This window comes from Pangasianodon hypophthalmus, chromosome 14 (assembly GCF_027358585.1).
Source record: "Pangasianodon hypophthalmus isolate fPanHyp1 chromosome 14, fPanHyp1.pri, whole genome shotgun sequence".
Classification (NCBI taxonomy): domain Eukaryota; kingdom Metazoa; phylum Chordata; class Actinopteri; order Siluriformes; family Pangasiidae; genus Pangasianodon; species Pangasianodon hypophthalmus.
The window spans coordinates 18,763,378-18,787,449 of NC_069723.1; the positions used below are offsets into that span (position 1 = coordinate 18,763,378).

At 37.7% G+C, this 24,072-nt stretch overlaps 1 protein-coding gene across 2 annotated transcripts in view; it reads right to left on the reverse strand.

Annotated features, from left to right (window-relative positions):
- The window catches only part of clstn2b (calsyntenin 2b), a 210,467-nt gene that overhangs the window by 15,854 nt on the left and 170,541 nt on the right, over positions 1 to 24,072 (reverse strand). For both annotated transcript variants that reach the window (XM_034310713.2, XM_034310712.2), the window contains exons 9-12: positions 16,856 to 17,018; positions 10,922 to 11,088; positions 8,975 to 9,123; positions 670 to 875 (exon numbers count right to left, since the gene is read on the reverse strand). In XM_034310713.2, the coding sequence (XP_034166604.2) occupies positions 670 to 875; positions 8,975 to 9,123; positions 10,922 to 11,088; positions 16,856 to 17,018 (685 nt within the window). The remainder of the gene's footprint in view (positions 1 to 669; positions 876 to 8,974; positions 9,124 to 10,921; positions 11,089 to 16,855; positions 17,019 to 24,072) is intronic.

The window sequence follows — 24,072 nt, forward strand, 5'->3', positions numbered from 1 at the left end:
TTGAGCAAAAACCTTGACCCTCAACAGCTCAGCTCTGTGTTCTGTATTCTGACTTACGTAATTATAATGACCCTAAAAGCTGTAACTGAATCTCAAGGCAGGTTATGTATCTTTTCATGATTTTTCCCCCCGTTTCTAGATGACGATAAACATTATTGAAGATTAAGGTCTTTGTGGTGTTTGAGAATCGATGGTGAAGTGTGTAATTCCTCGGGATCTGCCATGACCCTGACCAGGATAAAACGATTTCTGAAGGTGAAGTATGAATGAATAAATGAAAGTATTTGGTCAGGAGATGTGTTACGAACTTTATTACTTCCTAAATAATTTAAAAAGCACAGTATATTTTGGTTTTAATGAGGATTTAGACTCCTTATTTGTACAATATACACTGTATTGTTTAGAGAAATGTGCAATAACTCTTGTGTGATTATGAGATTTTGCTGAGCTTCACTGAAGGTTGGTGAGCTTAAAAAACAACTCAGGGCTGTTTTCCTTGCTCAGTTTTCTTTCATCTCCAGAAAAAACATGGTGGATTGGCTACTATAGGTATGGACAGAAACATGGAAACAGATGTTAGAAATATTAGCCTTATAGCACCAGTGCAAAACTAAAAAAGCAATCTTCAGACACTTCGGTCTTTGCTTTTGATATGGTTTTGATTAGTACCTGTGTTGTGTGAGGTTTGGTCGCTCTTCATGACGGTGCTGCTGATATGCAAATCCCTGAACAATGACAGGCCGAGGACAAGGTCAGAGGCGGGGATGCTGAGATGCTCTGCTCCTGTTATTGTGATTCGTGGTTCACTTGGTTGCATTACCATGACGACTGCGTCGATATCAGGAACAGAGATGCACACGTCCTCTCCGAAACACCTACACACATACACACGTTTGTTTTACTATCCATATGACCTTCTACTGATATAATTATTAATGCATTAATTAATGTTATACAACACCCAAATCTAATCCTATCCCTAATCTCAGTAACCCAAAGAAAATATTGAAACAAAAGCAGCTTTCCTCGTGGAGACCCAAGGTCAAAATTCTCAAGATTTTCCTATACTTGTGGGGACATTTGGTCCCTTTCAAGATGCAAAAACATGCACACACACAAACCCACTGCAATTACTTGCTCGCAGTAAACACACACTGCTAGACACCCCGGGAAAGTTATGGGTCCAATCAAAATCAGTAAGGCATGTAAAACAGGTTGCACAAACTGACACATGCACATACAAGGGAAACAAACTGTTGCGACAGTGATTTGTTCAGGGAGTTAATGCGGTGGAAATGGAAAAAGACACATCTGTCACACAAACACACTGCGCCAGCATTTTGCTGTACTCAGAACAGAACATAATCTCTCGATCCATCTCAGCCTCTTTCTCAGAATTAATTAGTGCTCTGCTCACAGTAATTACACTTATTAAGCATTACTCTAAACCACATTTAATTATGTTCACAAGCCTTAATTAACACCTCTGTTTATTTGTTTTTCCAGATATGCAACCCTCGTGAATAAGATACTCTATAAAAGTGTGTAATTATGGAGCAGGAAAGGGCACCACTGTCACAACCATCTCCTATCGCTTGTACTGCAAGAGAACCTTCTGGCCAAAACCTTCATTTACACAATTCTCTAGTTACAACACAATATGCAAAGGCATGACTGAAAAATAATATTCCAGCATTGCCTAATGATGTGGCATCAAATCCAAGTGAGTTACGGCAAGGACATTTTGTTTTAGATGATTCTATTTACTGACTCAAAATGAGTCTTTGATGTTCAACAAATAATTTCCATACCAAATGCTTTAAAGTTCTGTTCATCATACATGGTTGATAATCCAGCGCCAGCACAACCTTCTGATTCACTAAAAACTCATTTCCAGATGTTATATTTGTACTTTTTGTATTATATTCATCTTTCATCTGCTGCTACTTATATGGTTTACAATCACATGTAATGAGCAGTCCATCTGCTCAGCTTCAAACAAAATTAGCGTCTGATTTATCCTGATGTTATCTTGTTGAGTGCAGCTAGTGTGTACTGTGTAATGGCACACATTCTTGTGTATGAGTGTTTATCTTGTCCAATGTTTAGTTGATTAAAAGTTTGCACCTTCTAGGAGTGTAACAAAATGCCTGTATCTGTATCTGTTTAGTGCTTTGAATATTCTTATCTGTATCTGTATTCAGATTTAAACCTGAAGTGGGCGTGGCTTAAACCAGAAGGTTTTTTCCCCCCCTTTTTTTGGAAACAGAGATATCTGCAGAATTTTTTTTTTTTTTTTTAAATCTTGCAAGCAGTTATTATTTTTGTTTAGTATCTGCCCACAATATTTTCTAACAAATTTAGTTAGTTCTATATCACAAAATATAAACAAACTAGGAGCCTATTTTAAGTCACAGTGACCCTGACCAGGCATTTACTAAGGATGAATGAACGATTGCTATCAACGCATCATTCAAGTTAATGAATGTGGTCTTTCCTTGGCCTGGGAGCTTCATATCTGACTGCTCATGAAAATAAAATCCTCCCCCTCATGTTACCTGATGCACATTTTTATGCCATGTGAACCTTTCTGGCAAACTTTGTTTAAACAAGGAAAAAAAATGCACCTAATATTCATATCTGCGTTTATATCTGTTTGGAAGATCTTATCTGTTCATTCTGAATAATGCCTTCATTTTCAGTTACACCCCCAGCACCCCCAATGGATTTATTTAACTACTAAAACACCCCTAGCACCCCCAATGGATTTATTTAACTACTAAAACACAATTTCAAATACATTACAGGAGAAATGACAAGATTTCAAATCTAATATCAACAGAAGATTTTGTGGAAAACAAAGGTCTTGCTGTGACACTCTCAGTCTCTAGACTTGATTTGAAGAAGGCAGCATATGACACATGACCGTGTTAGACCTAATATTTCATGAAGAAATGGCAAACATTGACCAATTAATCCAGCAAAGCTAGAAACAGTAAACTAATGCTGCCCAGAAGATATGAAAGCAGATGGAGTCAGGAATAAGCATGGACATATTAGATAATATTTATATTATCTTACAAAAGGAAGACAAACTTTTTTAACTGATCTAATTGTGTGTGTGTGTGTGTGTGTGTGAGTATTAATATCTTCACATGCACTATTTAACCACTTGAAAGAATGTGTGAAATCTAAGTGTCTTGGTAAAGGCACTACATTTCATCCTACTTTTTAAGTCTATGGATGGTCATAAGAAATGTAACAGATTTGAAATAAACATGACTGAATTGAAAGAGACTTGGACTGTCTGGTGATATTTTCATGGCACAAGACCAACACCTGAAATACACGGTGGTGCAGTCAGTAGTGTTGCTACCTCACAGCTCCAGGGTCCCTGGTTTGATCCTGAGCTCAGGTTACTGTCTGTGTGGACTTGTATAAGTTCTCCCTGTGGGTTTCCTTTGGGCTCTCTGGTTTTCTCCCATCTTCCAAAACCATACAAGGAGGTAGACTGGCTACATGAAATTGCTCCTAGGTGTGGATGTGTGTGTATGGTGCACTGCGATGGACTAGCATCCCAACCAGAGTGTATTCTCACCTCACTCCCAGTGTTCACAGGGTAGACTATGGATCTACTGCAACCCTGACCAGGATAAAGTGCTTACTGAACATGAATGAATGAATGAATGAATGAATGAATCAAGTGTGAGTACCAGGGTTAAAACTTTGCTTGACATAAAACAAATGAAAACTGCCTGGTTTCTATTAATAACACACTGAGCTGTGTCCTGCTGTTATTTATTTGTTTGTTTGTTTGTTTTTCACTAAAGATTTTGTTAATGTCCTTGAAATATTCACTTATATCGTTCTGACTGTTCTAAAAAAAAAAGAAAGTCACACATAACATTATTATTGATAAATGTCATATTTGTTACAGTTTGCAAAACTGCACATTTCTGTCACAGAAACATATTTGTTTAAGCAATATAAAATTTTCACAGTCATCTACATTCACTCTGATGCTTTAATGAGACCCTAAATGTCTGACCCAATACAATGATGTTACACAGTGTGTCCTAGCTACAATTACTAAAACTGAATCTAAACTATATGAGCATAAAGATATCTTTAATAAGCAGAAAGTGAATTTCAAATGGAAACTAAACAATTACAAACCATTTAAAAATTATAATAACAGTGGTAAGAACACTGGTAAGAACAAGGCTGGATAAAAGGCTCGCCATTCATCAATAATTCATCATAGCTCTGATGTACTGCATAATCAGCTTCTAGTGCCAAATAATCAAATCTCCGTCCTAAACGACTCGCACTCTAACACAGCACATTCAGTCAAATTCAGGAAAGCAAGGAAACTTCAAATGTTTTCCCACCAAGCACATTATAGGGGTTTTTCTCTGGTGGTGGCTGATGACTGTAGACCAGTGGCCTTGTCTTTGAGTGGGACAATGTTTCTGAGTAGGCACCTGGCGCTCAAAAGTAATTTTTATTAGTGATGTACCTGAATATGAATTCAGAATGAACAGATAATGTGTTCTCAACAGAGAAATACAGCTATGAATAAGAGGTGTACTGTTCTGTTTTTTCCTTTGTTTTTTTTTTTTTTTTTTTTGTCAGGAGATTTTTAATTTCATGCAAGCATGAGCATGCTAGGTCATACACTATATGGCCAAAAGTATGTGGACACCTGACCATAGCATTCATACATTCATATGAGGGTCTCCTCCAAACTGAAATACATAATTGTATAGAATGTCTTTGTAGGATTAAGATTTCTTTTCACTAGAACTAAGAGGTCCAAACCTGATCCAGCACGTCAATGTCCCTGTGCACAAACTGAGGTCCATGAAGACATGGCTTGTCAAGGTTGGTGTGGAAAAAATTGAGTGGCCTGCACAGAGCCCTGACCTCAACCCCACTGAACACCTTTGGGATGAATTGAAACACCAGTTTCATGCCAGGCCTCCTTGCTTCCTTGCTTCCTCGCTGCACATTAGCGCCTGACCTATTGTTCTCTTGTTGCTGAATGGGCAAATCCCCACAACCACTGTTAAAAAAAAAACTTAGTGAAATGCCTTACTCAGAAGAATGCAGCTCTCATCCTTTTTTGCCATATAGTGTATATGAAACTCATGGGATTAACAAAGGCAAAATTCATGAATGTGACCATGCAGCAGTTCAGGGTCACGGTGCTTTAATTTAGGCTACAAATTTGTTTAGATTTTTGGAAATAGAACCAACTAAATTCACTAGAAAATAGTGCAGACAGGTACTAACAAAAATTATAACTGAGCGAGCAGAATTAAAAAAAAATTCTCACAACAAATTATGTTAGACCTGAGATGAATTATGAACACATATGATGTAGCTGAGGCTGAGGAACTGTCAGAGCTAGAATTCACACACTAAGCTGATGGTGATGGCATTGCTATCTCTGGGTGTTTTTCCAGTGTTTCTGGTGGCATAGTAGGATCATAATTAATAAAATAAATTCATAAACAATTAAAGAAAGAAAGAAAGAAAAAAAAGAAAGAAAGAAAGAAAGAAAGAAGGAAAGAAAACCCCCATCTGGTTTAGGCCACACCCACTTTGGGTTTAACTGTGAATAGAGATACAGATATGGGTATATGGAGAACTAAACAGATATAAAGATACAGTAGATACATGCTTTATCATCAGGATATCATGAGTTTGAATCCTGACAATGTCAAAGCCATTCCTGACCAGGAGTCTAGTCAGCAAAATTGGCCTCTGGGTACTACTCTCTGGGTGGGAGGGATGGCATAATCTCCCACTTCCCTGTTAATCGCTGGGCATTGGTGAGTTCAAGTATGCAGAAGAGGGCAGACAGCGCTTTCCTCTGAGTGTGTCGCTGTGATGCAGCAGTTTGAAAAGATGCAGATGGCTAGCTTCACGTGTCTCAGAGGAAGCACATGTTAGCCTTCACTCTCCGTGGTTGGTAGCTGTCATATGATAGGGGAAAGCTGCCTGGTTGGTGGGAATTGGCAGGTGATCAAATTAGGGAGAAAACTAGGGGAAAATCCAATTAATTATTTAATCTTTTTAAATAAATGTGACTTAAAAGTTTGCTCAGATTAGTTTGTTACTTACGTGAAAAAATAATGCATCTCCAAGATATTGTTATGAATGTCAAAAAATGTCCTGCTTCTGACTTAAATATTTTCTTGTAAAGACTCCATATATGGACTTGCCCTGTACCATACCCACATTTTTATATTTGTGACTCAATGACAGAACGTTAGTGGAATGACCATGCAGTTACATGTAAATTACTGGGTTTTATATTCTGTACATTATTCACAGGTGAAACCCTGATGATGAGGATTACAGCAATATTTACGGTGGATGATTCAGAAGCAGCTGGACGCAAGGGGCCATCTACAGAAAGTATAAATTGTACACTGAGTGGATGTGAATGGAGGAAAATGATATGTAATCTAGTGTTATTCAGCCTCATTTTATGCTTTCCCTGCTCTAACACACCTGATTAAAGTCATCATGTTATTATCAAACCCTTACTCCTCTGAATATAGAGTAAGAACAGGAAAAATGTGCACTGCTCCATTTTTTGCCTGCTGGATAGACAACCAATGATGAAACCTTAGCGCAATTCACTACATTGTAAACTTTCTGTTTTGTACACACAAAGTTTGTGAACGCTCCAAGATCAGTAAAACAGGCCTTTTTTGTTTTAAGGTCAGAAACAACAGGGAAATTCATCTACCACTTCCAGCTGCACAGCTGCATGACCCGAGGGCGAGCCTGTCTCCTTTATCACACAAATGTAGTGTAAAAGAACAGAATATATTTTCTTACTCAACAACCCGTCACGCTTTATCCCCGGTCCCTGCTGCCTATGTGGAGGATGCTGTGCATGTGTGTGTGTGTGTGTGTGTGAGCGTGTATATGTGCGCTTGTCCTCAATGCTAATTTCCCACTGTTTTTTGCTGAAGGGACTCCACCCACGGCTTCACGGCACACCCCACAGGAGACGTGCTGTCCTCCCCCAAGCCTCATGAATATTCATTTTCTGTCATGCATATTCACATGGTCCCTTGGGGTACGGCAGTCCAACAGTGGTAATAGTCGCGCTTGAACACACACACACACGCACACATCAGTAAGTAAGCAGCTAAAACCGCTTTGGGACAGAAGGAGGATTAAAACAGAAAAGAAGAAGACAGAAAAGGAGAAAAGGAATGAAAATTTCAGAATCAGAGCAGAAAACAGACCCAAAAATATCACAGATGAAATATTTTATACTCTGAATAGTAGAGCTGTTTTGAAATAATGTATTATTACCAGCTTAGGAACTCACTAAAGGTTTATCATTTCACATTCATAATGAAAAAGAGAAAGAGATAATACTGATTACAGGAATGAGGAGAGATGGATGATTGGTTTCAGATAATGACTTCTTAATAATGCAGTGCAGTTTGATTTATAATGATCATATACATGTACACTATCATTCAGTGGTACAGAATCAATGTTCTATAATTATAAGTAAGGAATGGGGGCATGCTGTTTAGGAAAATAATTAAACGATTATTTGATTATGATTGTTAGTTGAGTATTTTTTTAATACCAATACCATTCTGAAGTAAAATTGTTTTATTAATGAAAGAACATGTCATACTTTATCTGTTTTTATACCATAGTACAGCTGAATTCTCAAATCTGATTGGTCAGAAGGTGCAGATTAAATTTATACAGCAGCACAGCTCAGACAATAGGTCTGGCTGTAACATAAACAACAGGTTTACATTAATGGGCTTGTTCATTATGCTATTGTTTCTATAGTAACAGCTTATACACAGGGACTTGTATGTTGGGCTCACCGCAGAATCTACAACTAATAATAAACAGATTAAAAAAACATGCTCTTGTTTAGAAAGAAAAATGTACAGTATAATCATTGATGTGCTGAGGTTTTTTTGTTAGGAGACATTTATTTAGCATTAATGGAAGGAGTCTTGGGCACTTTGTCTCAGTTACGGTGCTTTGTAAATTTTCCCGGCATAGGAAAGTCTTCAGGACAGAGTTTTTTTATGCTTTCCGGTGTGTTGGTAAAATGAGAAGCTGTAGTATTTCTCTCATTAACTCTCATTAAGAGAATAGAGGAGAGGCTGGTGAGGGAGGGACTGTTTCTAATGTAAGCAAAAACAGAAACTATCTTGTCTTGCCCACCTTCCAAAGCATTCAATGTATGTAAATATAAACAGTTACAAAGTGCAACGTCATTAATTAATTAATTAATCAGGCCGTATCACACAACCTCCACATGGATATTTAGTGTTGTGAAACATCCGCAAAACTAGTTCATGTTATCATTTACATTATAGCAGCTATAAACAGTAGTTCCCTCACCAGCCTCTCTCTTTTTCCTCTCTCTTTAAGTTAATAAGACAAAAAGAAAAAACTCAGCTCCTATTTTATTAAACTATTTATGTACATTACAAAGGTGTTAATGATCCAAGTGATTTGGTGTTTATTTTTTAGGTTTATGTTTTTAGTGAGGTTTTAATAGCTGAGGTTTTAAGTTAATAAAAGTAAAAATTGAGTCTTGAATAAAATATTGTTACCACATTATTATAAGGTTATGTATCACATTCATTCTTAACCCAAATAGAACCTTATAATACTAAAGTCATGATATGTTGAGTCATTTTGAACTTTTGATCAGACTACAAAGGATTATTAAGAATATGAACATGTTTGACATTGATTTCTAAGGAAGTATGGGCATTTTGAGAGGTTTATGATGAGTTTATATACTTAAACCCACACTGAATTTGAACACTTATTAGACTGATGCTGTGAAAGTGGGATGTAGTCTGGGCGTGATGATGGGTCCTGGGTATTGAATTAACTGAGGATATGAAATGTGTGGTGATAGTATGGTGATAGTGTGGTGATAGCGTATCGATCGTACTGTACTGTGGTGGAGATGTGGATGCGGCGCGCTCCGGCCGTGGGGAACTGGCGCGAGTTGATGTAGGAGACTTTCCTCAGCGCTGCGTTGACCTGCTCCAGATCTTCACCCTCTATCACCAGCACCGACTGTGCCGGGTTAAAGTGGAACTGACAGAAACATGAGAACACACAGCGTTTAGAGAAAGAGCAGGATTTCCTCCTAGTAAGTGTATAAAAGTGTCAGTTACAGAGTGAAGACTGTGTGTGTATGAGTGTCTATTACAGTGTGAGACTGTGGAAAAGACAGTGAAAATGTTTACGAAGGAGTATGAATGTGTGTGTGTGTGTGTTTGAGAGTGAGTGTGCATGTATAATAAACATTATGTGAGGCTGTGCCAAAATTCAACAAAAGAATGAAGAGGAAAACAGCTTAAAACAGATGAACAGACCAGGGAGAGAGAGAGAGAGAGAGAGAGAGAGAGAGAGAGAGAGAGAAAGATGGATGCATGGAGAGGAAAAAGACATACGGGCCTAAAGCTTTAGGCTTTCTTACTGCACTCTCCCTCTCTCTCTCTCTCCCTCCCTCCCCTTTGTCTCCCTCTCCCTCTGAAATCCTTTATGTTTCTAAAATCTTTTCTTAAGCCACTGAATATTAAAGAACAAAAGAACAGCATCCACAGAGAGAAAATGAAAAATGGTGCCTGCAGAACATTTACATTTACATTTATTCATCTGGCAGATGCTTTCATCCAAATTTTACATTTGAGACACACAGCTGAGCAGTTGAGTGTCTGGCTCACAGGCCCAACAGCAGCTCTCTGGCAGTTCTGGGATTTGACCCGACAACCTCCCGATTATCAGAGTGAGATTTGGTCCTGAATATGATTATATGTTTATTATTCTTGAATGACTGACATGACTGATGTATGGAATACAAAATTTAAGAGAGATTAATTTTTTTTTTATCTTGAAAAGAAAGCTGTTCTCTGAAGGTTGTTACAAAGTCCTTTTAGTAAACTCTGTCCACTCAGCAGCCATCTTGGCAACATTCCCAGGCAGTATTTCCAGCAATACAAGACCAGTCTCCTATCTGCGTAATGGAGGCATGACCTATAACCCGAAACAGCCTGGCAATCTGTTCTTTCAAAAACATCAAAAAAAAAAAAAAAATCTGCCTTTTGTATTCAGCAGCTATAGAGCTAACTAGTTGTCCTGCATTTTTTATACCACACCAATTTGCCAACAATTGATTTTTTTAAAAATAATTACAGAAACATGCACGGTACTTTTAATACATTATTAGTTATGTTTAATACATGTGCTAGATCCTTTTATCACTTACGCTATAACAGCTATAAACAGTCATTCCCTCACTAGTCTCTATAATCTGCATCTTGTCATGTTACTGAGAATCAGCAAAGCCCTCTGTTCTGTAGACTCTCAGAAACTTCACCTAGGATTTCATAAAAGAAATCCCACTATATCAACAATTAGCTGTTTCTTAATCCGTTTGTGTGGAGCCCCTGCCATACGAGTCCCTGTGTAAGTTGTTACTATAGAAACGCTAACATATTTGAACTAGTGCATTAATATAAACCTGTGATTTGAGTTACAGCTGCAGTACTGTCAGAGATATTGTTATAGAAAATTAATCAACACCTTCTGACCAATTGAGAATTCAACAGCGCTGTGGACTAAACAATATGTAGCTGACAGGTTACGAGTCATGAATTTTAACCTCCTGCTTTTGGCATGAAAAGAAAACTAAAGGATAATGTCTGTACTAGCACGACTTTCATAACATTAGGCAAAAAACAGTCTCTTAATTCACCTTCTTTCCCCTCCATCTGTCACTCCATTTTTTGTATTCTTTTTTGCATATGTATTATATCTTTCATTTGTCCTTGCTGCATGTTTCTACATATGTGTGCATGTGTTAATGTGTGTGTCTGTGTGTGTGTGCTACCTTTAAGCCCTTGTCCATGCTCTCCAGAGAAGTGATGTCTAGTCCCTCTTTGCAGGCCTGCAGGCAGGAAATCACCTTCTGACTCTCAATCTTTCCCGGCCTCACCGTCAGACCTGACAGACTCCCACGGAAATACTGTGTGAACCTGGCTTTAGATACCTCGCCTCCTACACACACACACACACACACACACACACACACACATACACACACGTGCACACAGAGCATTTAACGTTATGCCTATTAATACTATCTAAATATGCTTTTAGCCCCAGGCAGCCCGTGATTGATTTTTAATTAAGTTAACGTTGGTCTTGAAAAAAAATGCAGCACAAAGTAAGTAAAAATGGTGGCTTTCAAATACATCTTTCCAAAATTTCCCTTTTCAATATAAAGTGTGCAGAGATCACAAGGCTGATCACAGTATTCTTCCAACACAGCTCTTATTAAAACTATATTTTAAAGTTTCTTTGGTTCTGAATGACCACACAAGCAAAAGCTAACCTGAAGACGGTAGTCTACTGTGCTAAGTCTTTAATTTGGTGTGCCTGTGCATGTAGGATTCACGATTTCCTGCTTGGGTTTCACTCTTGAGTTGCATAGCAGGCTGGGAATCTTGAAAACATGTCAATCAAGCATGCTCATTAGAATATTAGGCCATTAGGCCAAAAAAAAAATAAAATCCCACAGATGAATACACGCACACACAACTACACCCATCTATAAAGTTTTAATGTATGTAAGAAGACATTACATTTATGACACTACAAGACTAATAGGCCCACATTTTTATCTATCTATCTATCTATCTATCTATCTATCTATCTTTTCTCCAATATTCCTTCTTTCACTTCATAGATGTCAGTTGGATGGGAAAGTGTGTATTTCAGTTAACTCTATACTTCCTTTAAATGCAATGTAAGCTGAAATTGTAAATGATGAACCAGTCAAGAGGCCTTTGGAGGTTGGACTAGGGTGTTAATAAAATAAAATAAAATATTAGGCCATGACAAACAAATGATCAGGTTGGACTGATTAATAAGTTTAGCTGGTTTCTGAACAATGAGCAGTGTTTTATCATATTTCTGCTCATTGTTATGTTCAGATGTTGCTGCCCATTTAATATAATAAACAATGTCTAGATGCTTCACACAGAAAAAAAAGATAATAATCAAGAATTATACAATATACAATTTCATGAATAGTTTTACACAATGTCCTCTTTAACAGCAATTTTACCTCCTAATTTTTCATCCATAAATACCTATTGAATTTTTTCCCCATATATCCATAAAAGGAACCAATTTTGTAAAATCTGCACAATTTTTGGTACAATTTCACCTTCAAACTTTGTGAAGTGGGATCTATTGTAAAAGGTCACTAGTGTAAACCTGGCCACCAAGTAGCCCAATAGTTGGCACAAGACTAGAGCATATTGCATGTAATAATACCAAATTATGAAGATTTCATTAAAAAATTTATTTTATTTGTCCAAGATGGCTTCCCTATAAATGTTACACGGTGAAGCTTCGTTTATGTTTATAGATTACACTAAGTCATGCTTTGTCCTAGTCTTAGTAAAATTACGGAGAACTAGATGTGGTTTAAAGTTTTTGGGTGAGCTAGACTTATATTAATGTTAGCTACATTATCCTTGCTGCTCCAGAGCAAAAGTAAAGAAGCAAGCAGCCGACACATCTTGCCTGAGGGACGGCAGTAAAGACATTTGTTTCATTTTAGTTACATATATAGTTACATATATATGTAATATAATTAAATATATTTCAACCACTTCTTTTTTATTACATTAAAAGGTTAACACACAATGCACACATTTCTACTCATGCAGGAAACAGTGAGTGACACGCAAATCAGATAAAATCAAAAGTAATGGAGCTGATGAGGACTGTGTGATTGTGTGTAGGTGGAAGTCAGGACCCTTAAGCAATCAGAGCTCCATGAAAGATAATAAGCTATTAGGTATGTATATATATATATATATATATATATATGTGTGTGTGTGTGTGTGTGTGTGTGTGTGTGAGTGTGTGTGCATCTTGGTCTCTGCAATGACTATGCATGTGTAAGTGTGGATGTCCAAGCCTATATTGTGGGTGTGTGTGTGGGTGTGTGTGCGCACACACTGCAGTACAGGGGAAGCAGCACCAGTGATTACGGCGCCTTCACAAAAGCGTGCAGCTCTGATTTCATCACGTTCGTCACGGTGAAAGTTTCCCTCACCCTCCAAATCAGCTTTGGAGAGAAGTTTTATTGGTTTATTCCTTCTCCACTCACTTGCTCCTCTACTCTCATTCCCTCTCAGTGAAACACACACTCATTTTCTCTTCAACACAAAGAGATGAGAAGCCTGAGCAAGAGTGTGTGTGCAACATCAAAGGCCATTTAAAGAGGCTTAGTTCTGCTTTAGTCTCTACACTCATTTCTTTATTAGTGGTCCATAATCTTCTCCTTGGGCCACCTCTCTACAATCCACACGACAAAGGAGCACCATCACTGCAGAACAAACACATATTAGACTCATCTGTAACCACACGCACATACAGTTTTTGCAGGATTAATGAGAACTGTTCTGGAGCAGAAAAACAAAACTCTATGAACAGGAAGTGTGACTAAGGGTTTAACATTTATATTTTTTTTGGCAGACAATTTTATCCAAAGCAATTTACAGTTTGAAATAATGCAATCCACGCATAGCACTCAGCACAAATATTGGCTAATACCAAATGTGAAATGTCACTGGCAGCCATTTTTCCTTTTTAAAGCCTGACATGTGGACCTTCTACTTTATATAGTTCTGAACACTACAGACTTTCCTCAACTGGAAAACATGTCTCTTTTGCATATGCATAGCTAAGCCAATGACTTGATTAAATTGTGGCATTTGCACAATTAGCTAGCAAGGTTTAAGAAAGCTTTTTTCTAATATGATTAGAAATCATTACCAAATGTGATCCTTGCAGGAAGACAGCCAAACCAACATTTAAAAGTAAATCAATTTCCTTATAATTTTGATGAAGTATAATTATATTTTGGTCAAAAATCAATTTTTCATTTCCAGCCATTTCTCCTGCTCTAGTCCTTCACCAACCGACAGAAGAAGGATTCTTATGTCGGGGGCAGATGCGGACGCAAATGCAGGTGAACAACAGCTTTATTTATAAAGCTTGCAGAAAAATCCAAATTGTGAGACAAAAAACGAGGTCAAATAACAGGCAATGGTCCGGCGATGTACAAACAGCATAAGCTGGGATAGACACAATGAATTGCGCAATAATGAGTGGTACAAAACACCGTTTGTATACTTCATGTTGGGTGAATGCACTGAGAGTCATTATATACTGTAGTGGTGAAAGGTGTCCAGGAATGCATGATCAGTAATCAGGAGGGTGGGAATGTCACAATGAGAGTGTTGCTGCGTCCCAATTTGCCTACTGTCCGTCCTAAATAGTGTCCGAGATTAGAATTAGTGTGTCCCAAATCATAGTGTGTTGAAATGGGTATCCCAAAGGTACCTCGATGGTCTACTATTTCTGGTAGATTTTCGAAGTGTGGCTCTGTGGACACTTTTCCAGCTAATATCGCCCACAAACCCTTGTGTGAGGGAGGAGGAGATTTGTGACGGTTTGCTTTGCCGAATTCAACCTGCAAACATGGCGGATGAGTGTAACGTCGTCGATGCATCTTCAGAATTTAAGTTTAAGAATTTAAATGTTAAGCACTAACCAAAGTTTTTTATCGTCACGGAAGATTAATGATTGGATGTTGTGTAACTAGAGTACCATGTTTATCTTTTAAGGTCAGATGAAGAGACCCAGCACCTAATAAAATGGCCCTTTGCAAACGACTCCCTTTTCAATTTTTACCTTTTTTTTGATGCATTTTAGAGAGGTGAAATGAAATGTGGAAAAATAAGTCAAGGGAATCGCAAAATTAAATTATGTAGTATAAATTATATAAAGAATAATGAATGAAGAAAAGCTGAAATGCAACGAGGAGTTTGTTGACAGTGGCAGTTTGCGTAACTAGGCAACAACATTCTCTTCCATCACATGACATGTTAGTATGTCCTGGTATTTGCATACTCTTTTGCTACACACTCAAAAGTATGTACTTTTTCTTCACAAAAAGACTACATACTCTTAGTGCATAGTATGAGTAGGTGAATTGGGACGCAGCATGTGAGTTGGGAGTTGGAGTCCGTGGCAGCCATGTTTATAGGCTGTGGGTGTTGAAGTTGGATGCTGATTCCGGCGCTGACGTGCCACCTTACTGCAAGTGGCACAAATTTATAACAAATTATTTATAAAGCTGCTGGTAGCACTACTCTGCAAGCAGCTAGTATTAGTTGCAAGTAATTGCTGGCTCTATTTTACTGTCTTTCATTATTACTGTGCTACTCCGCTTTGATTTGTGCTGCAACATGCCTTAAAATGGATTGCCCTTTAGGGATAAACTGCTTTTGAATATAATTTTGAATCGTCAGCTCGTCGGAATGTGTGTAATATGGGTAATGAGTTATTAATTTTTTTTTGCCATGATTGTTTTTTCCTGTATATCAGAAATCAGTTTGTCTACTTAATTTTCCCTTTGCTTCTGACTGTAATCCTGTATATGTCATTATTTTAATTTGTTTCTTGTTTACGTTGCAGAAATTTCTTATTTAGTTTGTTCAGCTTTAGTGTAATTCCTGTGCTTCTTTCCCTGATCCAACTTCCTACACATTTTCATACAATGAATTGTCTCTTTTTTCATGTGGTATATACACTGAGGCAACTTTGAGGTCAAGGATCATCACTAAAAGAATGAACATTTAGTACTGAGACTTATATTTAAAACCTGAAACATACAGCTACAGGATCATCAAGGCTGTCTTGAAGTAATTAATTATTTTGCAAGCAGATGCCCAAATTGTCTTGTTGAACCAGATTTTATCAGTATATACAGGATGAGAATAAATTTGAAATTAGGAAAGGTGCTAATTTTTTGAGTCTTTTGAGTCTATGGGTTGTAAAAATTGTTTAATAAGTTGGGGATGCATTTGACTTATGCGTGGTAACTTTGTGCAAGCAGATATACTAAATGGCTCGTTAGTTTTGATGCCTAATAAACTATTTGTATCTGTATTCAGATTTGAAACGGAAATGGGCTAATTACTTTAACCCTATCACTATGCCCCTGGAAACACTGAAAAAAAACAGAATTCATTTTTCACTCACAAAATTTGAACATAACTTTATTAAACTCCTGAACTTCCACAGTTCCTCAAGCACGTCTTCAACACTCAAGTTCGTTAGTCTCAATGCAATTATCTTTTAATAATGATGGAGAAAGATCATTCAAGAATGAAGAAAAACACACTCAATAAAAGTACAAGTTAATATTTTTAAAATGAATTAAATGCTTAATTATTTGGAGACTCCAGTAGAGACGCAGGCGGGAGGGAGGGAGGGAGGGAGGGAAAGGGGGAAGAAGAAGGGGGAAAGGCATAAGTGTAGCTAGACCTAGGCTTCCGCAATCTCCTGAATCACCTCTAACACTTGAAAAATTCAAGCTACATTGACCATGAAGTCAAAAATTGCCTCAATCTGGTCATGCATGAATATTAAAAATTGGATCCATTAGATAATATAGTATGCAGTAACACAGTATCTGTCAGGATAAACCTGATACACATTGACTGCAAAGAGCATTTAACCTTGCTACAGCAATTTCTCAAAATACCAGAAAGACACCTTTTACCAATTTCAGTGTGCTGACTGAATCAGACGGACACCTCTTTAACAGGCATACTGACCCAAAAAAACAGGTCAACAGTTCTTAAAATCCCAATATGAACAATTTAATCCATGCCTCACCATTTTACCCACGTTTATACTTCACATTTATATTTCAGCCACGACTCCACCCACTGACCTTGCCAGCAGGCTCCGACGGTGAGCTGTACGTCGATCTGAGACGAGTGGATCGGCCAGTCGTCCGTCACAAGATAGGGGTCATAGGTCACGCCATCCACATACAGCGTCACCACAGGAAACTCGACATTAATGACATAGTAATGCCACTCCTTATCACAGATCTGACAGAAAGAAAGAGGAGCTTATATTATAGTCTGAACCTATGTTACACATTATTAATTATTCATACTAATAATATGAAATTATTAATATGTTACAAATGAATAAATAGAACAGTTTTAATTGAACATGAAGACTTCAGAAGCAGCAGAAAGATTCCAGCATCTTGTGTTTTTCCTGCAGAAAAAAAGCTGCTTTGCAATTCAAGGTGAGATGTTTATGAAACTCAGAAAATAGCTCGAGAGGCATGTCTCTCTCTTTCTGTCTCTCTCTCTCTCTCTCTCTCTCTCTCTCACTCACACACACACACACACACACACACACACACACACACACACATGTACAGTCAGGCACAGTGTAGGAGAACAGGTGGGCAGAGACAGTGTCTGATAACCAAAAACAGAATGTGTTCCAGGGAAAAAAAAAAAAAAAAATCGAAAACTTACAACATGGACCTAAAGGCCTAACCTTGGTTTTAGGTGTCTGATGTCACTCCTGAGATAGAAGTGTAATAAATAAGCACTCTGCAGCAACCCTGACTTATATGGCACCCTAGGCAAAATCTCCCCCCACCCCCAAACCACCCCCAATAATATCCATCCTCTCACAAATATTGCTGTGCACTACTACATAATGTTATTCCAATCGACCTGCTTCAAAGGTTTTGAAAAGAAACCATCACAAATACAACAATGAAAAAAATTTTATCATTACAAAAGTAAGAAAAAGTCAATAAATAAAGACATCCCTGGCCTTCACTATGGCGAAATCAATAAATAGAAATAAAAGAAAACAGCTACAGGGTTTGGATCTCTCACTCTTGCAGTTTGTTGTGCTCTCATAACACATGCAAAGCACACATGATAGCCCTGAACTATTTTTTTAAAAATAATGTTTATTTTTATTTATTGCAATGTTTATTTAATGATCTATTAGATCTGCAGTCATGTAGTAATACAGATCATTATAAATAAAGATGAATACACAGTGAATAAACCATTTACGAGTGTATTATTCTACTATTATACCACAGCACTGCTGAATTCTCAAAACTAGTTAGTCAGAAAGTGTTAGTAAATTTTCTCTAACAGCAGATCTGACAGTAATACTGACTGTATTCAAATCACAGGTTTATATTAACGTGCTCGCTCTAATATGTTATTGTTTCTGCAGTAACAACTCATTCACACAGACTTATATGATGGAAGCTCCACATAAACTGATTAGAAATTGTGTAATTGTTAATGTGTAAGGAGATTTGGCAATTTGTATTTGGAAGGAGTCTCCAGTGTCAGGTAAAGGTAAAGTTGTAGCTTTTCTGACATGGGAAAGTCTACAGGATGGAGGAATTTGCAGTTTCTTGGTAACATGACCAGCTGAATTTCATCAAAAAAAAAATGAGGAGAATGACAGTTTATAGTGGTTATAACATAAGTGATAACAGGAACTTGCTTCTACAACATTAAACAAACTACAATTGGATAAAACTATGATGTGTTAGTGTTACTATGGTATAAGAGGAATAAAACAATTAAGGGCGTGCCATTTTAATAAAATAATCAAATTACTTAATTACTGAGTAATTAACCATTAAGTAATTGCTGAGTAAATAATCAATATTCTTTGGTAGCTAATAGTAGTGATTAAAGTGATAACGTATGGCTATTCACTGAGTAGTAGTTTCATTACTGCGTTGTCCCTGCATAACTGCCTAATGATGAAACAGTGTTGTAAAGTAATACCAAACAGTCTTTTTGTAAATTCAGCTGGAAGTGAGAAGAGGCATTGGGGTGGTGAGGTGGCAGCTGATTGCTTGTAGTGAATCGTATGCTTTTAGTGCCTTTGATAATTTTGGTGATCAATTGCACTCTTGTACAGCGTATAATCAGAACAAGTAGAGTGGTAGAAGGCAATCGATGAAGCATGTTGATTAAATGGGGCAGGGTAGTGGGGGCGTCATTTTTTCCCTAAAGAACACAATGCACATGTTGCCACTCTAGTGAATTGCCTAAGATGCCCATAGCAGATACTGCTACTGAATAAACTGGTGGGATTAAGCTAAGCTTGAGAAAGGTTACAGCCCTGCAGGATTCATGTTTGATTTGTTGTAATACACCAGCATTAACTGATTACAGGCTTAGGAATGTTAAATAACTTATTTACTGGGGCAGTGGTAGCTCAAAGGGTAAGGATCTGCAAAAGTAAGGGCTGTGACTTAATATCCCGAAGTGCCTCTTATCCTTAATCCACAGGAGTAACTAAATTACAGTAATATGGAGTGTTTGTTGGGCTAGTAATGTATATGACACACACACACAAACACCCAGCACTCCCATAGATCCGGTGAATGAATGAAAGGCCTGTGATTGTGGGCTCAACAAACAGCAATTCATAAAAGCATAAAATAGGTTAAATATATAAAAAAATAGATGTGATGTATTTCCATGAGTACAATATATTTAAAGGAGTGTTTTTCATGTGCATGCAATATAAATGAAATGTATTTTGATTAAAAAAGAGAGAAAGAAAGTTGCCTAAAATTGTGTGGATGTGGACTACACTATTTTACAGTAATGAGTTTTTAATGTAGTAGGCTTAAAAAATTGAAGTGGGGCATAAATTTTTGGCTGTTAAAATGGGGTCAAAAAAGGTCGAGAACCTCTGATGTAGGGTGTACTGATATGTAGAATATTTGTTGGCTAGAAAACAAGGCACAAAGGCAAAAAAGGTCAGTATTTTTTTTTTTCACATCTATGCCTACAGAGGTTTAATATGAAAAATCCCACAAGTAACCAAGCAACTGTGCTTTACATTTTCACACTTCCTGAACAGATTGTGTGATGGATACTCAACGCCTGCATTATAACCCCAAACATCAGGCTGATAAATGCAACCAAATGCAATCTACTCCCTTTCAAATAAGAGTTAAATAGGAAGGAATCAATACGTGTCTACGGCTTCACCCGAGCTCCTTAATCAGTCACTGCAAATATTTGCGAGCTGACTCTTTAGTCATTCCACTAGCATTTATACATAAGACAGGGGCATGCATATACACAGACCTACCAGACTTTGATATGACCTGCGCTGCCACTGAAGGTTAAACACAGCTACAGCTAGCTCAGCCCAGTCCTCTACAATGTCACTTTGAAATTGCTTTTAACTGTAATTTGACTTCTTGTATTTAAAGCTATGAAAAAAAACATTTGGAGGTCATGCCACTTGTTTACAACGGTGGTGGCACTCGAAATGAAATAATCAAATTTAAATTTCCAACTTCAAAATTCTCAGCTTCAAAGAGCTTTGAACCACATTATCTACAAACACTGGTTAGGAACTGTATACAAGCACACAAACCCGCCAGCTGAGGTCTTCTGCTTGTATGTCCTTCACTGTGAATTGTGTATGCTCATAAAAAGTGAAATCTCTGTTGTACCTACAGTAAAAGTCTAGATCAGGTGTTTGTCAGTGGGTGGACCGCAGTATTTCAGCAGCTAAAACTGAGCACTTGAAAGATACTAAAGCAGAGCCAATCAACGTATAAAAAACTGGCAGTAGTTTAGTGACTCTCATTTTTATAACATGACCCATTCTGTTATGGCTTGTTACATCCAACCACATGCATTTATGTAACATACTGTATTTTGCTGAAGGTAGCTCTATGAGAAAAGGTAGCGTTTTCACAGACTTTCTTAGTTTTTTTTCATTTGCCTTCTCTGTCTGACTAATAAAGTGATGAAAAAACCAAATGTGTAAAGATAATTGGATAGAGAGGTATGAATGTATTCTCCACTTCAAGTTCAAAACCAATTTGTCATCTGTTCAGAGTCCATGATACTAGTTAAAAATGGTAACATGAAGCACCAGTATGAAACAAAACATGATAACAAACTGACGAGTTGTATTTATAGCCACGAACTAATCACTAATGGTTAAGCATTAAAAGGTAACTGTTGTCACTATTCAGTCATGTTAATTTTTTACCTTTGGAAACAAGGAATTTATGTAAAAACATAATTTTTAATACCCCTCATATATATCTTCACTTAAAACCCAGCTACACTTAAGCTTCCCCAAGCCAAAATATTCAACCAGAAAAAGAATTCATGCTTGCTGACTTTATTGAAAGTGCAATATTTGATGCTGACAGATCTGTCTTCCATGACATGTGTATCAACTTCAGAACTGCCTACTGATTTACTTTTTGCTCCACAGTATAAAAGTAGTCTCATTACTGCTGAGTCCTCAAGACATAATAGAGTGTCTCGCTTTCCAGGAAGAATTAAGATGGCAAGCAGCTTTGTATGTCCGAATCAGCTCATTTTCAAACACCAGCGTTAGCAGAGAGAGGAATGATTCCTTAAATGGAAAATGAACAGTGGGCAAACAAAACCCTCAGAGGATTAATGAAGGGACAGGCAAAACCATGGCATGAAATAAACAGAGAGAGAGAGAGAGAGAGAGAGAGAGAGAGAGAAGGCGGTACTTGATTCTCTGTATAGTGAGCACAAGAGGGAACAACATCAAAGCAACATTTCCACTGAGAGCTCTTCTCCTTTTTCGCATCCCTCCCTTTCTTCTTTCTACTATTTTTTTTTCCAAAACATGAAGAAATGCAGTTTTTGTACCAAGCACAGCTCTCAAACCAAACAAAAAGAGAGAGAGGGAGAGATGAAGAGACAGCAGAGAAAGATAAGTAGAATGTGAATGGGTGAAAAAGATGCTGATGCCAGGCTATGAAAAAAGGAATGAGAGAAAGAGAGATATATGGCCCAAATGCTGTTGGTTCACTCAAGCAGGAGAAACGGAGGGAAAGGGAGAGAGTGGGATGGAAAAAAGAACAAGAGACATGAGTGTAGTGTAGTGGGTGGAGTTTGTGGAGCACTTCCTAGAGAGATTGATGAGATGTGGGGACAAGGTGACTCTGAGGGAATGAAAAAAAGAGAAAAAAAGTGTTGAAGAACAACAGGCTGCTAGACTGGATCTGTGCTACCAAACTGACCCATTTGCATGGAACCCTGGGTTGCCAGATGGGGTCTTTCTGGAACACATATCCTACATATACATCTAAAAGTTATAGTTTGGATTGCTGTATTGTGAATGAGGCAGCTTTAAGCAATGATTGGGATAGAAACAGCCAGCATGGAATGACATCAAATATTTTAAAAATGGAAATGAGATTGCAGGTGGTGAAGCAATTTAATTTATAATATAATCATGTAAACCCTTTCACTGGAAACCCAGAAAGAGGCAGGGAAATTCACTCATGTTTAACAGAGTAATTGTGCTGCATTGATGTCTTCATATATATATATATATATATATATATATATATATATATATATATATTCACTTTGCAGCCCATCTGTCGCTATTCAAATTTATGTGCTCCATTTTACCATATCCATCAAATGACGAGCATTGAGTGTGTGGGTGGTAGACCATTCCCAGCAAAGCACTGACATGGCAATGTGTGTGGTGATGGTACGAATGTGTTAAATGCAGGAAGGCACCCAACAAGGTTGTGTCTAATAAAGTGGCCAGGAAGTGTACACTGTGTTAACATCATTACTGAAGCTGATACACTTGCAACCACCTTGCTGTGAAAGGTCCACTAGCCAATTAATGTATGGTCAGAGGTGATGGAGCAACAGTCAGTGGTGCCAACTGTTTTCAGGAGAAAGTAGCATAAATCATGCTCAAAAAATCACTAGAAGTCACCAGATGATGTCATAGACTAATTTGTATTTCCACTGATTCATCATGATTATCTGCATATCAAAACATGTTATAGGAAGGAGGGTTTTCTGAAGATACATAGAATAGAATAGAATAGAATAATTATTTTCTTAGAGAAAAAGTGTTTGGTCATGAAACCACAAACTAACTATTTCCACGTCTATAAAACAGAGACAAACCAACTATTTACATTTTTACAAAATACTATAATTTCTATCAGAAATGCCGAAAAAAGAAGATGGTCCTTGCTGCAGGACCAAAGGTCCAGTGGGTAGAGCTGGACATGATCCAACTCCTATGACTTCTAACTCCTATAACCCCAAGCCCTAACCCATAACCTTCGAGATATTCTGCAACACAGAACAAACTTATTCAGCCTAAAAAACACTAAGTTTTCTCCAACCCTTGGACTTTTGTTTCCATTCTGCTCAGGTAGGAGGAGATGGATTAGGTCTGACTCCACCCCCTGGACTTAGGGTCATTGAAAAGAAGTAGTGGTAGTGCATAGGCAGGAATTAAGGAAGGAAACAATTACAGATGGAATAACTTGTTCTTATTACTTGCAAATTAATAAGAACAAGTTATTCCATCTGTAATTTTGTTGATCAGTGATTTTTCACTGGAAACAATGGTGATCAGTGATTGGTCATTGGGGACAATGGTGATCAGTGATTGGTCATTGGGGACAATGGTGATCGGTGATTTGTCATTGGGAATAATGTTGATCAGTGATTTGTCACTAGGAATGTAGGCTCATGCAAGAGCAATTCAGTCAGGCTTTTCACACTGGTGGAGCTGAGTAAACCTGCTCTCTCAACTCAACAGCAGTGATGTGACCTGGAGAGCCAAATCAGGACAGCCACTAACATGTGCTTGTTTTGTCACTGGGCTCTAGATTTGACACTAATTTAACAACCCTGGCAAGAGTCAGTCATTGCCCATATAATTGTACAAAATCACCTATCTGATAGTTGCTTGTGTCAGGGCACCAGTGATACTTTACATAGCATGACCACACAGTGTGTATATCTGTGTGTGTGTGTGTGTGTGTGTTCATGGAGATGTAATTCTACCTATGTCTTTGAGGTGTGCTTGTACTGCTGCCATCCTGTACTGTATGCTGATAGACTAGGGCTACTTGCTGTGTTACATACAAGTGTGTGTGTGTGTGTTTGTGTGTGTCTATGTGTGTGTGTCTCTGTGTGGGCTGTACTGCAGATGGAATAGGTCATTAAGTCTAGCGGAACTGATTGTAAACCTCTCAGTCCAGTACACACACTCACACATACATACATACAAAGAGAAAGATAACAGGAG